General features: G+C 39.6%; 1 protein-coding gene across 1 annotated transcript in view; it reads right to left on the bottom strand.

Moving 5' to 3' along the window:
- Window positions 1–16247, bottom strand: part of Ptprt (protein tyrosine phosphatase receptor type T) — a 679440-nt gene that overhangs the window by 176509 nt on the left and 486684 nt on the right. The window contains exon 12 of the mRNA XM_090352716.1: window positions 675–711. Within this exon, the coding sequence (XP_090208842.1) occupies window positions 675–711 (37 nt within the window). The remainder of the gene's footprint in view (window positions 1–674; window positions 712–16247) is intronic.

A 16247-nucleotide genomic window follows, 5' to 3' on the forward strand; every position in this document is an offset into this window, starting at 1 on the left:
TGAACAATGCTGCCTTCTTTTTTTTTTTTTTTCCCTTTTTTGGGGACAGGGCGTGGGGGAGGATAAGTGTTGAAAATGCCAAGGACATAACAATGCAGTGTTTGTTTCCTCATTACTGAAGGTAACAACACTAATCTTCTCATATAGGAAAGCCAGGTACCAACTGAACAAGATATAAAACCCAAGCAATGGGACTAATAGGCATACTTAAAGAAAAACATCCACATCAACATGAAAACTGAGTGTAATGAAAATTTATAGCAGAATACTACTGAAGAGTTTATATTCATCACTCCACTGACTAAGCAGACAGGACTATCCATCCACCCATGCAACCATGCATGCATCCCTCTGTTCATGCATCCACACATGCATGAATCTAACCATTCATGTATATCATCTGTTCATTCATCCATCCACATTTCCATGCACGCATGCACCTATCCACTATTCTCTCCATCCTACCCCTCTAGTGAATAGATATCGAGCTCGTATGCTGTATGCACCTGTGCTCATGCATACTGGGGATGTACAACTTAGAAGAAAAGACCCCAGTGAAAATGACAGTGTCTCCTGATTTTAGACATTGTTGCTTGACTTTTGTTGTGGAGTTAGGGGAGTATATTTATAGTGTTGAAGAAGGGCTAAAGACTGACAAGTATATGCCAACATACCTTTTGTAGCCAGGCGAACACAGTTGATTTTGGTCTCCTGTGAACAACAAAAATGAGGCATAGTTAACTAGTTGTTAGTTATATAAGATTTCTATATAAAAAATATATACATATTTATACATAGGCATGCATATTTTTAAAAATTATAATTTAAAATTTGTCCTTTAGTTTTCTCCTATTGGGATAACTTTTTAATTTAATCTTTTTATTGCTTCTCGGGATTCTTTCTCCCAGGCAGAATGACTTGATAAACATTTCAGATACTTTCCAGTACCCAAAAAGCTGGAGCACTTTCAGTGAGTATATAGTGTTTTCCGGTGTGCTTTGTACTCAGGTATGGAAGTTAGCGAGTAGAGGAAGGGCCTTCTGGGGAAACCTGACTACAACTGGGCATAGATGGAAAGCACACTTGATGATAGCACAGCTTGTGAGAAGTGTGTAAGAATAAGAACCACAAAGCTCATTTTCCAAAGTTCCTTTGGCCCTGAGATTTCCAGGGGGCCTCCTAGTCTTTGTGAATGGTACTGTATATGTGTTTATGTGGCTACTGAATCTTTCCTGGGTGAACTCTCTAGTCATTGTTGGCTGTTCCTCAAGTGCAGGATCCATAAATCTTTGATATCGATGAGCATGATATGGAGTTACAGAAAAGTGTGCTTGGGTACAGAGGCATCTTACTCCACATTCCTGGGACCCATTTCCCATGGGCCTTGGAACCAGTTGGAAATTCTAGTTGGCCAAAAAAAGTCTAACGAGTGGGGATGCAATGGAGTGATGCAAGTAAAAGGAAATAAAAGAACAGAAGGGTGTGAGGCACCAAGCCAAAAACCTCTTCAGAATCCAGTGCTGCTTGAGCACATTTGCTCACAGGGAGCCACTGTGTGTTTGTGTTCCTCAGGACAGAAAAGGTTGTGTTACATCCATAAAACCTATCAACTTCAGAGAAACAACAAAAGCTTATTTTTCTGCTCAAACTTCCTGCCCAGTGTTTGTCTTTGGGTCTGAAGAGGTGAGAGCTAAAGTTAGGGAATGTGCTAACCTCTTTATCACTCAGAGACCAAGGTTGTTTAACTCAGAGAGTGAGACTATGCTAAGAGTCAGGCTTTGACTCAGAAGTCACACTTTACTTCTTCTCCTATTTCATTGATTAGAACTAGTCCCTGTGCCATGTTTAGTGCACCTAGAAGCAGAGAGTACTTTACAATGCTGACAGCAGGGTCTACTCTACCCATACATACCTCTGGAAGCCAGAAATTATTACTTCTATTGAGCCCAACTATGGCTCCCCACAGTTAACCCAGTGATTCTAATTCTAATTCCTGACTGCATAGAATGTCCTCCCCTGCTTGAATAGGAAAGAGCTCTGGATAACAAAAGATGCTTCATTTTAGTTTGTCTTCTGTAAATCATGATAGTAGTTAAATATTTTGAGCCATTATCAGTACTAATCCTAAAACAATCTCTAATGTATTTCTTTTCTTTCCCTGTTTCTTTCCTCCCCCCTCCTCCTCCTCTCCTTCCTCTTCCTCTTCTCCCTCATTCTGTTCCTTCTCCTTTTCTTCTTTCTTTTTTTTTTGAGCTAGTACTAGAGCTTAAATTCAAGGCCACGTGTTCTCATTTGTATTTTTGCTCAAGGCTGATGCTCTATCTCTTAAGCCACATCTCCACTTGGAGGTGGTTTTGAACCACTATTGTCAGATCTCAGCCTCCTGAGTAGCTAGGATTATAAGCAAGAGTCACTGGCCAGCCTTCCGGCCCTCCTTCCTTCCTTTCTTTTTCTTTCTTTCCTTATTTCTATCTGCAGGCCCTAGGTCTTGAACTCAGGGCACTGTCTCTGATTCTCTTTGTACTCAGGGTTAGAGCTCTACCACTTGAGTCACAGCACCACTTCTGGATTTTTCTGTGATCAGCCAGAAATAAGAGTCTCTCCGGCTTTATTGTACAGGCTGGCTTTGAACCATGACCCTTAGACCTCAGCTTCCTGAATAGGTCACATTACAGGCATGAGCCCCTAGCTACTTTGCCTTTCTTCATGTGCAGTACAAGGAGAGATAGCAGCAGTTGCCACCTGTCCTGTTGTGATCATGACTGCCTTGACTTACCAATGTTTTCATACCACAGCCAGCATCCTAGCTCAAGTACAGAATCAGATTTACCATTCTGAGTATGTCTATTGTGTATATGAAAAATAAAGTTTGACTGATTCAATTTCATCAGTTGTCTATCATATTCACCACTATTTTATAACTTATAGAATTCCACCACTATTTTATAACTTGTAGAATTTCTTTTCTCTTAGTTTCAGCCAGTTCATTTAATATAATGCCAATGGAAGAGTCTGGAGACATACACTAGAATCCTTCCTCTAGGTTATCATCCAAATTTTTGAACTAACTAGACAGCAATCATCTTGGTTGCTTATGCATTCAGCTCTCCTCTGGTGCTCAACTGCCTATGGCAGTAGCTTGAAAATAGGGTCAAATTCATTTCAGATGCTGATGCTGTCTTATTCCTTTTTTCCCCCTAATCCAGCAGTCTAAGAATTCCTTTAAAGAAAGAAAGTTGGGGGAAGCAAGATGGCACCGAAACAATAGGGACCCAGCCTAGCTCTCTCCCACAAAAAGAGAATCAGGGACTCCCACGAGCCAACGATCTCAAGATATCCAAAACTACAAATTCAAGAAGCAATGGAGAAGTATACAAACTGGAATAGAAATCCAGATAAAGCTTATATCCAACGTTCTCAAAGAATCCAAAAGTGAGGACCCCTTTGCCACTCCTTGCCCACGGCTCCAAGCCACAAAAGCCATGGTGGTGGGCGCCGGGGGCCGGGAAGCCCCGAACTCCAGCAAGCGGCAGAATCCAGCAAGCAGCAGAATCCAGATGCAGGAACCCACACAGATCCGGTGTGGACAGCACAGACAGTGGCTAAGACCAGAGGGGAGGCAAACCACCTTCCAACACCATGGAGCAGCTCACATCAAACCCCGACGAGTAAGTAGCCCAGCGGGTTCCCCAAACCCATTGAGAAAGCAGAACTGGTAATGAGCTACAAAACTTAGCCTGGACCCCTCCACCCTGCCAAGAAATACTGGCAAGTGCAGGAGGGCAAGGAATTCAGAATCTTGTCTCTTCCCCCAACAGCCCCCTCCCCCAGGACATTAACTGGAGACTGACAGGTGGGCAGAGCTCCCACCTGCCCAACAGCCTCCTCTCCCAGGCCACTGAAACTGGAGCCTGAGGGGCGCTAAGACCCTGCCTTCCATCAGTGGATGGGGGTGTGCGGGATCCTGAGAGCCAGCATCTGAATGACCCAAAACTAAGTGAGGTGCCCTCCTGTTGGGAGCCTCTGGCAAGCCAGCACCAGGGGAGTCACAGAAAGACTCTCAGCCAAAGTGGCCCTGTACTTCTCTGAAACACAACAGGGAACTGAAGGGCAGACCAGCAGGGGCCGAGCTTGCCCTCTAAGAGCCTCTAAGGTGCAGCTCCGCCTTCAGAGCCCACGTCCTCTGCTGGGCCCCACCCCTGGGATGAGGGACACAAGCTAGCCAGCTCCTGGAAGCTCCCAAACCTCCCAAACAGCAGGCCCTCAGCTGGGCCTCACCCCTGGGAATAGGGTAGGCAAACTAGCTGTCAGGCCCCAAGGCTAAAGCTCACAAACTGCAGGCCCACAGCAGGGCCACTGGTTGGGCTAGCTGAGAGCTAGCTGTGCAGCAGCACACAGCCTCTAGGAAAGGGCTAACACACCTGTATAAGCTACAATCTCTGACCCAGTCAGCAGCAGAACTAGTTAGACTGAGAACCACACCTATACACAAATTCCCTGAACTACTAGCCCCAAACCAAGTAAAGACTGCCACCTACCAACCACAGAGCAAACCTACAACGACAGTCTCAATTCCAATGTGGTGGAAATCGCAACAAATCACGAAATACGTAAGTAATGAAAGTCCCATACAAATCCAAAAGGAAACAAGAGTGAAGGTATGAGAGAGATGTCACCATCCAAACAAATGACACTGAAGAGACACAAAACATGACTCTGTTCAAGGAGATGATTGCAGACATAACTAAAGAGATCAAAGCAGAATTCCAAAAACAATTCCAGGAACATAAGCAGGAAATCAACAAGGAGCTCCTCAATCTCAAATGAAAAATAGATAAAAATTATACTTCCCTAGAAAAAAAGATTAATACCCTTAGAGCAGACATGATCAGCTCAGTCTCCACAATGCAAACAAAAATGGAAGCATTAAGCAACAGATAGACTGGGATGGAGAATAGGACATCAGGAACAGAAGATAAAACACAAGAGCTGGAACAGAGAATCAGTCAGAATTCACCAAAGAGAACCCAGGACCTAAGACACAGCCAAGAAATCTAATCTTTGCATAATAGGAATCGAAGACGGGGAGGAGTTTCTCCATAGGGGAATGCCACCCTTATTCACCAAGATCATAGCAGAGAACTTCCCCAACCTCAAAAGGGAAAATACTCACATTACTGAAGGCTTCAGAACTCTAAGCAGGCACGATCCTAGAGGGAACTCATCTAGACACATCATAGTAAAAACATTAGACCTGAATATTAAGGAGCTGATCTTAAATACCACAAAAACAAAGAATGAGCTGTACTACAATGGAAAAAAATTAGAACAACTGCAGACTTCTCCACACAAACCATAAATGCAAGAAAGGCTTGGAAAAATATCATTCATGCCCAGAAGACCAACAATTGCCAACCCAGACTGATATTCGGTGAAACTAGCATTTACGTTTGAGGGAGAAACAAGAATATTTCATTCTAAAGAGAAGCTATATGAATACGTGCACAATAAACCAGCATTACAAAAATATTAAATAATCAAGAACAAATTCCATAACAGCAAGAATTCCCATCAAGAAGCTATCACCTATAAATCACTAAACACAAAAGGGGAAAAAGGAGAGAAATAAACTCAGAAGTAAAAATAAATAATGACAAAGGACACTAACCCCTTCTCCGTAATTTCCCTAAATATGAGTGGGCTGAACAATCCAATCAAAAGACACACAACAGCAGACTGGATTAAGAAACAAGAGCCATCCATATGTTGCCTCCAAGAGATCCACCCACTTCCAAAGACAGAAACAAACTCCAAGTGAAAGGATGGAAAAGAATTTTCCACTCCAACACACCATGTAAAAAAGCAGGCGTAGCAATCTTAATCTCCGACAAAATTAACTTCTCAGTAAAATCAGTACAGAAAGATAAACATGGCCACTACATATTAGTAAAGGGGACAATTCATAACCAGAACATTACAATTATAAACATTTATTCCCCCAACATGGGAGCACACAAATTCGTCAAGCAAACTCTATTAGAATTATAGAACAAAATAGACTCAAACACAGTCACAGTGGGAGACCTCAATACGCCACTCGCACCATATGACAGGTCAACTCAACAAAAGATAAGCAAAGCCACCATCGATTTAAACGACACCATAGCCCAGCTGGGCTTAACAGATATAAACAGAGTCTTCCATCCAATGGTGAAACTTTATACATTTTTCTCAGTAGCACATGGATCATATAATAGTTCATCAAGAAAACTTAAGCAGATACAAAGGACTGATATAATCCCATGCATTCTATCTGATCAAAGTAGAGTCAGACTAGTTCTGAATAACACAGTAAAAGGTAAAAAGATTCAAACACCTGGAAGCTGAACAACACACTTCTGAATAACTCCTGGGTTACAGAACAAATCAAAGTAGAAATTCAAAACTTTCTTGAATGTAATGACAATCAAGATACATCACACAGAGACTTATGGGACACAGCAAAGGCAGTTCTAAGGGGCAAATTTATTGCATTAGGAGCCCATATTAAAAAGACAGAAGAAGAGCATGTAAATAACCTAAAGGAGAAATTGAAGCACCTAGAGGAAGAAGAAAAAGTTAATTCTAAAACAACTAGAAGGACAGAAATAACAAAAATAAAATTGGAAATATCAGAGATTGAAATAAGATCCACTATACATAAAATTAATAAATAAAAAGTTGGTTCTTTGAAGGAGTCAACAAAATTGACAGACCCCTGACAAGATTAATCAAAAAAAGGAGAGAGGAGACTCAAATAAACAAGATTAGAACCTACGGGAAATATCATGACTGATATCCATTATGAATAAGTACTACCAGGGCCTATATTCAAAGAAACAAGAAAATCCAGTAGAAATGAATTACTTCTTAAATAAATATAGGCTACCCACATTGAACAATGAAGAGATAAACAAATTGAACAGACCAATTTCATAAAATGAAATAGTGGAAGCAATCAGTGAAATGCCAACCAAAAAGAACCCAGGTCCAGACGGTTTCACTGAGGAATTCTACAAGACTTTTAAAGATGAAGTAATACCTATACTATTGAAATTCTTCTGAGAAATAGAAGCAGAAGGAACAATACCAAACTCATTTTGTGAAGCTAATATTACACCCAACCCCAAACCAGGGAAAGACTCAACAAAAAAAGAGAACTACAGACCTATCTCTCTAATGAACACACATGCAAAATTCCTCAATAAACTACTAACCAACATAATTCAGAAACAAATTTTAAAAATTATATACTACAATTAAGTAGGCTTCATCCCACAGATGCAAGGCTGGTTCAACATTCGCAAATCAATCAATGAAATACATCACATCAATAGAGCTAAGGATAAGAATCATACGATAATTTCTCTGGATGCGGAGAAGGCATTTAACAAAATACAACATCCATTCATACTGAAAACACTAGAAAGAATAGGAATAAGAGATACATTCCTTAAAATAATTAAAGCCATATATGAAAAACCTACAGCCAGTATTATACTAAATGGAGAAAGACTAGAACCATTTACCTTAAAATCAGGAACTAGACAGGGATGCCCACTCTCTCCACTTCTCTTCAATATAGTGCTGGAACCCTTAGCCAGGGCAATAAGGCCAGAGAAGGACTTCAAAGGGACTCACGTAGGAAAAATAGAAATTAAACCATCCCTCTTCACAGACGTCATGATCTTCTACCTGAGTGACCCAATAAGCTCCACTCCCAAATTCCTAGAATTAATAAACCACTTTAGCAAAGTGGCAGGATACAAAATTAACCTACAAAAGTCAGTAGCCTTTTTGTATGCCAACAATATGCAAACAGCAGGCCAAATCAAGAAAATGATCCCATTTGCAATAGTCCCCCAAAGAATAAAATACTTAGGAATTAACTTAACCAAAGATGTAAAGGAATCATTCAATGAAAACTATAAAAGCCTAACAAAAGAAATTAAAGAGGACACCAGGATATGGAAAGACATCCCATGCTCATAGGCAGGGAGAACCAATATAGTAATAATGGCCATAATGCTAAAATTGATATACAAATTCAGTGCAATCCCCATCAAAATCCCAAAGACATTCTTTACGGAAATAGAAGATATAATCCAAAGATTCATACGGAACAAGAAAAGACCTAGAATAGACAAAACAATTCAAGGCAAAAAGAGCAAAGCAGATGGTATTACAATACCAGACTTCAATCTCTACTATAGAGCCATAATAACAAAAACAGCATGGTGTTGGCACAAAATTGGACCAGAAGATCAATGGAACAGAATAGAAGATCCAGAAATAGAACCACATACCTACAGTCAACTTGTATTTGACAAAGGAGCCAAAGATATACAGTGGAACAAACACAGCCTATTCAATTATTGGCGCTGGCAAAACTGGGCAGCCACATGCAGAAAACTAAAATTTGACCCTAGCCTTTCACCATGCACAAGCATTAACTCAAAATGGATCAAAGAACTCTGTCAGATCGGAAACCTTGAAACTGGTATAAGATAGATTTGGGAGACAGTGGACCTTATAGGCATAGGCAAAAGATTCCTGAACAGAATCCCAGGGTCACAACAGATTGGAGACTCGATAAATGGGACTACCTAAAAATAAAAAGTTTCTGGTCTGGCTTTGTGCCTTGGTCCTCATATCTTGGTCTCCTCATTAGCTAGGATTACAGGTGTGAGTTACTGTGCCCAGCAGAAAAAGGTTTTTGTATAAGAACAATCTCCAGATGATAGGAAGGTACATTAATAGAGGACACATAAAAAGAACTCCCTGAATGTTTTGCTCCCCAAATTTTTATAAATAAATTTAAGCTTGCAAGTGATGGTAAAAGTGAACACACTAGGGCTTTGTTCTTTATGCTTAGAAGAAAAAAATTCTTATATTATTGTTGGATTTGCTTTTTTTGGCTTAAAATATATGGGGTGGTTATTTGGTAGATAAACTTAAGAGATTTTTATCTCCAATTAACCAGGCAAAAGCCAGAAGTGGAGATGTGACTCAAGTAATAGAACATCTATCTCTATTGATCTTTCTATATCTTTTATCTCTATTATACTAAATCTTAATAAAATTTCCACAGTTCATTTCAAGTATCACATACCTACAGACAAAAAAACCAATGTTAAATACATTTTTGGCCAGAACCCAGATCAAAACATGGAATGTCACCAGCATCTCAGGACTTTCTTCCAGGCCCCTTCTCCTCACTTCCTCACTGGAAAAAGGAGCCTATAAGAATGTTCTTTTCAGATTGTATTCCCAATGACAAGAATGCTGGATACCCACAGTCTTTTTATTCAGTCGAACTTTCCTTCTAAATATGTCTCCTACAGGTTTCTACATGAAAACAAACCCTTTTGTAACACAACCTGTCTCCTCTTCCATTGTCTCTTTCTTCCCATTGGTATTAGGGACTGAACTCGGGGCTTCAAGCATGCTGAGTAGGGCAGTCTATTCTCCACATGTCCAGGTCTTTTGCTTTCAACATTTTAAGATAGGGTCTTAAACCAACTTTGCCTGGGTTGACCTTGAGCCGCTTTCTTGATCCTTAGGTCACTGCTTCCTGAGTGGTTTAGACTACAGGTATGCTCTAGGATAACCAGACTCTGCTCTCTATACTCTCTAAAGCCTGCTATCTATAATCGGGATTGCACAACTGATTATGCTGAAGGTTCCCGACTCACACAAACATGACACAGGCATGTTTACAGTCTCCTCAGTTCCTGACAGCTTCAATTCGAGAGGAGATTTGTCTTTGTTGGTTAGAATTAGGCACAGAATAACAAAGCCTTGAGTTATTCTTTTGACCTTCTGGGTGATTGAACTGTCAGCAAGCAAAACAGGGAGGTTCTGGTCACTGTGGATTCTACCAAATGGACAGTCTGACAAGTCTGCATATGTCTAAGGTTTCGAGGCAGATCAATAAGCAGGAAATTAGGACTTGCTTTGTGCTGAGACTGTAAAAAGAATTTGGCAAAGGGAAAAAAAAAGAAAGTATGGTTTTCTGTTCTCTCTTATACTGTACTAATTGATCTATGTTACGTGATACTATAAACCAGTTACTTTCTGCTTCCCACTCCAGATTTGAAAATCTTTACCTAGGTATATCACCTGAGGGTAGAAGATAGCTTCCTCAATTTTGTGCCTCTTTTGAGACTTAATTCTGTTCTAGGTGTTGTGCAAGATCAAGCAAGTCACAGGCCCTCTCTGGGATTCAATTCTCTCATCAATCAGCTGGCAGAGAAACAAGTAGAGAAAGCCATTTTGGTGGAGAATGCAGGGTATTAAGAGGCTGTTTTCAAATGCCTACACTGCTCTCAGCTACAGTTAATATTATCCTGCTTTTTCAGTATCCTTAATACCACTCTACTTCATAACCTTACCTCATGCAAATAGTTTTTAAGGTATCAGCTGCCTTATTTACAAGAATGCCTCAGACCTGAATCTACTTATAACCTCCATTTTTGAGGAAGCCAAGTCTGACTTATTCTATAATCCAGCCATTCATCCTTCAATTAAGGACTGAAATTGCAGGATATTCTTCAGCTGGAGAGCTCACAATGTTAAATGTGCAAGCCACTGAATATTTTTATAGCTCATGTCTATCACCCAGGATGAGTTAGCATAAATTGTATTGCAATGTAATCAAGAGCCCTAGGGACTCAGCAAATACTTGCCACTTTTGCTCAACCATCCCATTGGATTATCAATTAAATAGGAGGGGGATTAGTCACAATCTCATGGTTTTCAAATAGTCCCTGGCATAGCTTTTCTGCAGCCTGACTCTCTGGACATTTTCTGGCATTGCAGTGTGATCCTAAGCTGTTGTTTGTCCTCAGTGGGATTCATTCACTTATCATGTTTCAATCCCTTCAAGACTGTTTAAGGAGTCTGTTTAAGGAGACTGTAGGAGGGGCTATCTGATTTTCAAAAATTACCTGCTTTGCATATCTTATGTATTTCTAAATTGTTTTCAAATCTGGTACCATTGGGCTTTGAACTCAGAAGCAAACAACAAAACAAAACAAAACAAAACCTCAGAATCCTTTAGCATCTGCATGATATAAAAAATCATCCATTAAAATATGAGGCTCAGCAGGGCACTAGTGGCTCACGCCTGTAATCCCAGCTACTTCAGGAGGTTGAGATCTGAGGATTGTGGTTTAAAGCCAGCCGAGGCAGGAAAGTCCATAAGATTCTTACTTTAATCAACCATCAGAAAACTGAAAGTGGTGCTGTAGTTCAAGCGTTAGAGCACTAGCCTTGAGCTGAAGAACACAGCGACAGTGCCCAGGCCCAGAGTTCAAACACTACAATCAACCAAGAATTTTAAAAAAAATACAGGGCTCCCTGATTCTGTTGAAACAGTATGTTTGTGAATTCTGGAAGGGATTTAATAAAGTTAGTATGCCAGAAAAAAGTTATAAAATGAAAAACAAAATATTATGGACAATGGACGTCTATCACGTTAAGAAAACAATCTTCTAAAAGAAGAAAAGAAATGTAATACAATACTTCAAAACAAAGTAAATATTCTGAGGGAGGTGGGAGGGAAACCATTTTGTGAATGCACAAGTTAAAAAGAGAAATGGACAAACAATGCAGGAAGATGAAAAGAAAGGTGATTTAATTCAGGAAAGAAATGAAAGAATAAGCCAGAATTGTCTCAGAAAGACTGAACTACATGATGCTCAATGGATCCTTTTAAGAAAAGGTGATGTTGAACATTTTTTGAAGTGTTTCTTAGCCATTTGTACTCTGAGAATTGTTGAATTGTTCATTTATTCTACGGTCTGTTCTTTTGCCATCTAACTTTCTGAGTTATTTAGATATTAACCCTCTAACTGATATGAAGCTGCTAACAGTATGATATGCGCATATCTACACATGTTGCAGCACCATGTATGAGAGTCAAATTGTGGGATCCGCCTCAGTGTCCAGCATTGAATGAATGGAGAAAATATGGTATACACACTTAATAAAGTATTATTCAGCCATAAAAAGAATAACATTCTATTGTTGGCAGGAAAGCAGATGCAATTGGAGAGAACTAGTCTGAGAAAAATAGGTAAGGCTCAAAAAGCTAAATATTTCATTTTTAACTTATATAAGGACCGGGGTCTAATATCATGATGACAATAATGGGATATAGATCTAAAAAGCAAACTATGAGGGAGCTAGTAAGAGGGGAAAGGTGTAAGAGATGGTAAAAAGACTAAAGAAGTTCAAAGTATTTCATAAGAAGAAAGAGAAATGGGTCGATAAATACAAAAACTGTTCAATATCATTATCTGTCAGGAAAATATAAAATCAACACAACAAGGAAGTCATTTTATCCAAGTTACTACAAAATGCTAGAAGGCTGGGGAGGAAAAAAAAATTATTGCTACATACAGGCAGTAGGAATGTAAATTAGCAATAGCTACTGTGGAAGCACCTCAGAAACCTTAAACATAGATCAGCCACTTAATCTAGCTATGGACTGTAAGGTATATCCAAAGGAAAAGGATTTAGTCTACATTCCAAGGAGATACAAGCATGTCCATGTTTATTATGGCACTATTCAAAATGGATAAGGTATAGCCTTAGCCTATTTATCCATGAACAAATGAGTGGAAAAGGACAATGTGATAATGGGTGTATGCATATGTATATGTAAATGTATATGTATAGGAGAACTATTCAGCCATAAAGAAGAAAATTCTTCACCCCACAATGAATGAAACTTGAAGTTGATATATGAAAAGAAATGGCAAGCCCTTAGAGATAAATTTGTTTTCCTACAAGGGGAGACAACTAAAGTTGATCTGAATGCATAACTAGAGCTAAGAAGGGTGTTGGGGAAGCGGTAAAGGAAAGTCACATATTGAATACCAAAGCATGGAAGCAATAGGCTCTGGTGTTCTGTAATACAGTGGAGAGACCACAGCTCAGAATTAACTATTGTATATTTTACGCGGAGCTAGAAAAGGGAAACTCAAAGTCTCTAAATGTTAAGCAATGATAAGGAGAGGAAACGGCTAATTTCTTCAGTGCATGCTGGATGCCTGTATTGAAATATTTCGCTGAACCTCACTAATGTGTATAATTGATCTGTTAATTAAAAGAGGATTTTAAAAGGACTGACAGCAAGGATTTAATAAACTTTATGGCAAATGTAAGGCTTAGATGAGGGCATGATGGGAAGCAGAATAGACAAATGTCATTATTTTCTGACACTGCAGAAATAGTGTAACTCAAGATGAAAGAATAGAAGAGGAAAAAGAGGAGAGTAAGATGATTCTCTGCTATCAGACAGGTGAAAACTAATGTATACCATTAAAACAAGTCAAGCATATAGCCAAAGGCCGGACAAGGTGAAACAAGACTCAAGGCATTTAAAATGTAAGAACAAAGATAATTTCTAGAACAACAACAAAAAAAACCCTCTCATAAATACCGAGTGCAATTTTAAAATAAGAGTTACTAAGGCACAAAAGCAAATAGTATAAAAATTAATATTATCAATTATGATATTAAATATAGATGGAGTTAAAACTCAGCACATCAGTCTATTAGTGAATGGATTTAAATTACAGAATTAAATTAAAAAGATTTCAAATTGGCTCACATATAAAAACTCAAATATCTCTGGTTATAAAGCCACACCTACAGCAATATTAGAAAGGAAAGAATGTTAGACGTGTCAAAACAGCCGGGTGGTAGCTCCCACCTGTAATACTAGCTACTCAGGATGTTGAGATCTGAGGATCGAGGTTCAAAGCCTTGAGACTCTTATCTCCAATTAATCATTGAAAAACAGGAAGTGGGGTTGTGGCTTAAGCCTTGAGCTGAAGAGCTCAGGGACAGTGCCCAGGCCCAAAGTTCAGGCCCCATGACCCACCAGAAAAACCCAAAACAAAACAAAAAAGAAATGTCAGAAAAATGAACAGGCAAATGACAGACCTAGAAGGCCATGGTAGTGAGCCTGAACTCCAACAAGAATTCATCTAAAAGAGACTGTATGTGTATATGCTGGTCCTGGGGCTTGAACTCAGGCCTTGTCAAATATAATGTGCTTGAGTCACAGCTCCACTTCCAGCTTTTTGGTAGTTAATTGGAAATAAGAATCTCATGTATTTTCCTGCTCAAGCTGGCTTTGAACCACAATCCTCCAGTTTTAACCTCTTGAGTATGTAGGATTACAGATATGAGCCTATAACACCCAGCAGTGAGGGCCTTACTAATGCTAAGACTTACATTTAACCAGCTGTAGAACAGTTATGGATATCTATACACCAAAAGCCACAATGATTAATCTACAATGTCAATCAATAGTAGCCATGTATGCAATAAGTCAGCAGTTAGTGAGTACATTGGTATGAAAGTCATATTCTCAACAGCAACGAAGACGAAATATTTGCTGATAAACCAAACAGAAGTTTCCAAAGTCTGTCAGTAAGAAAACTTTAGAGCAATCTCCAAAGAAACAAAAGTAGATTTGTCCAAATATATAGCCCTTAGTCTCAGATAAGATACTTCCATGTCTTAAACAGGTGAGTTTATCTTAATTATTGCGTACAGACTTTTAATGGAGCTGTGTAATGGACACTAAAATTTATATGATGAGGTGAGCATATAAGAAGAGTTAGGAAATCTCTGAAAAATGAAAACCCAATTGGACGGGGACTTTTCCCCAGGCATTACTAGGAAGCTGTGATTTCGGCAGGGTGGGCTTGTATGAGCGTCTCCTGCCAGGATGACTGCAGTAGCTTTCTGACAACTTCACCTGCATCCATTCTGGACTTCCATAAGGCATTCCTTTCTTTTCATTTCCCTCATGAGATTTTTTTTTATTGGTGCCTAGCCGGGCCTGGAAACTGATCCTTAGTTTTTTACATTTTTTTCCATCTAAGGCTGGTACTCTACCACTTGAGCCATAGCTCCACTTCAGGCTGTTTTGCTGGTTAATTGGAGACAAGAGTCTCATGGATTTTCTTTCCTGGACTAGCTTCAAACCATAATCCCCAGATCTAAGCTCCATGAGTAGCTAGGATTATAGGCAGGAGACCGTGGTACACATTATCTACAATTTAATTACCTAAATCAGCTCCCACCACCAGTGCTCAAAACTCCCCAAGGCTAAACAACAGAATAAACTCAAAATCCCAAACCTGCCCCTTGATGCTCATTCTGCTACACAGATCACATTAGGAATCCTTTCTCTCCTTCTTACCATCTGTCCCAGGGTGGTTGACCATACTTGCGTTCCTCCAACATGCTGAGATTACATCAACCTCTTTGCCATTTCCCCGTGTCTAAATTGCCTTGACCTCTCCACCTCTTTTCCATTCCAGTCTGTTCTGCATCACTCTCTCAAAGATGCCTTCTCTGATGTGTCCATTCAAGGCTCCATTTTTCTTCTGTCCTCTGTCATGTTATTATGCCATTACCTTTACCTCTCACCTTCTCACACATTACTCTACAGGAATTCTTTATGTATCCATTTGTCCATTATCTTCCATGTTTCACAGTAGAATATAAAGTCTGGAAAAGAGGAGATTCTCTCTCTCTCTCTCTCTCTCTCTCTCTCTCTCTCTCTCTCTCTCTCTCTCTCTCTCTCTCTCTCTCTCTGGTGATATAATGCTTACACATGTTAAGTGTTCCTTAAATAATTCATAAAACTAAACATATAAACATTAGTGTTGTTTTTCACTGGTGAATGAGCTGGGGTAGAGATTCCCTAAGCAAGCTGGGCCACAGTGATCTCAGAGGTAGAAGAGGGCTGACTTGCTCCACACATCTCACGAGGGTGAGCCCAACTTTGGATCTGAAAGGTACATCTATGCATCATCTTACAATTGTAATGAAATTGATTTACAGAAATTGTCACTAAGATCATTTCCTAATGTTTCCTTTGTTCCTCAGAATAAGTTTCAGGCTTTTCTATATGATAATACAAGAATCCTCATTGTCTAGTCCAGTCTCTGTGTCTCTGTCTATATCCCCAAGTGAACCTGACTGAATCTCCCTGAGCAGATCACAGCATCCTTATTCTTTGAGCTTCTGTCCAACTATGTGTTTCGCATGATGCACTCCATCCTGCTCTATGGTCTGCCTGGAAAATACTTAGATTTAATATTCAGCTCCCATGGCTCCATGTCTGAAGCTTCCCTGAAGTACCTCCACCTCTGATTTTACAGCTGAAATCTACCACT

This window comes from Megascapheus bottae, chromosome 18 (assembly GCF_031878675.1).
Source record: "Megascapheus bottae isolate mThoBot1 chromosome 18, mThoBot2.hap1, whole genome shotgun sequence".
NCBI lineage: Eukaryota > Metazoa > Chordata > Mammalia > Rodentia > Geomyidae > Megascapheus > Megascapheus bottae.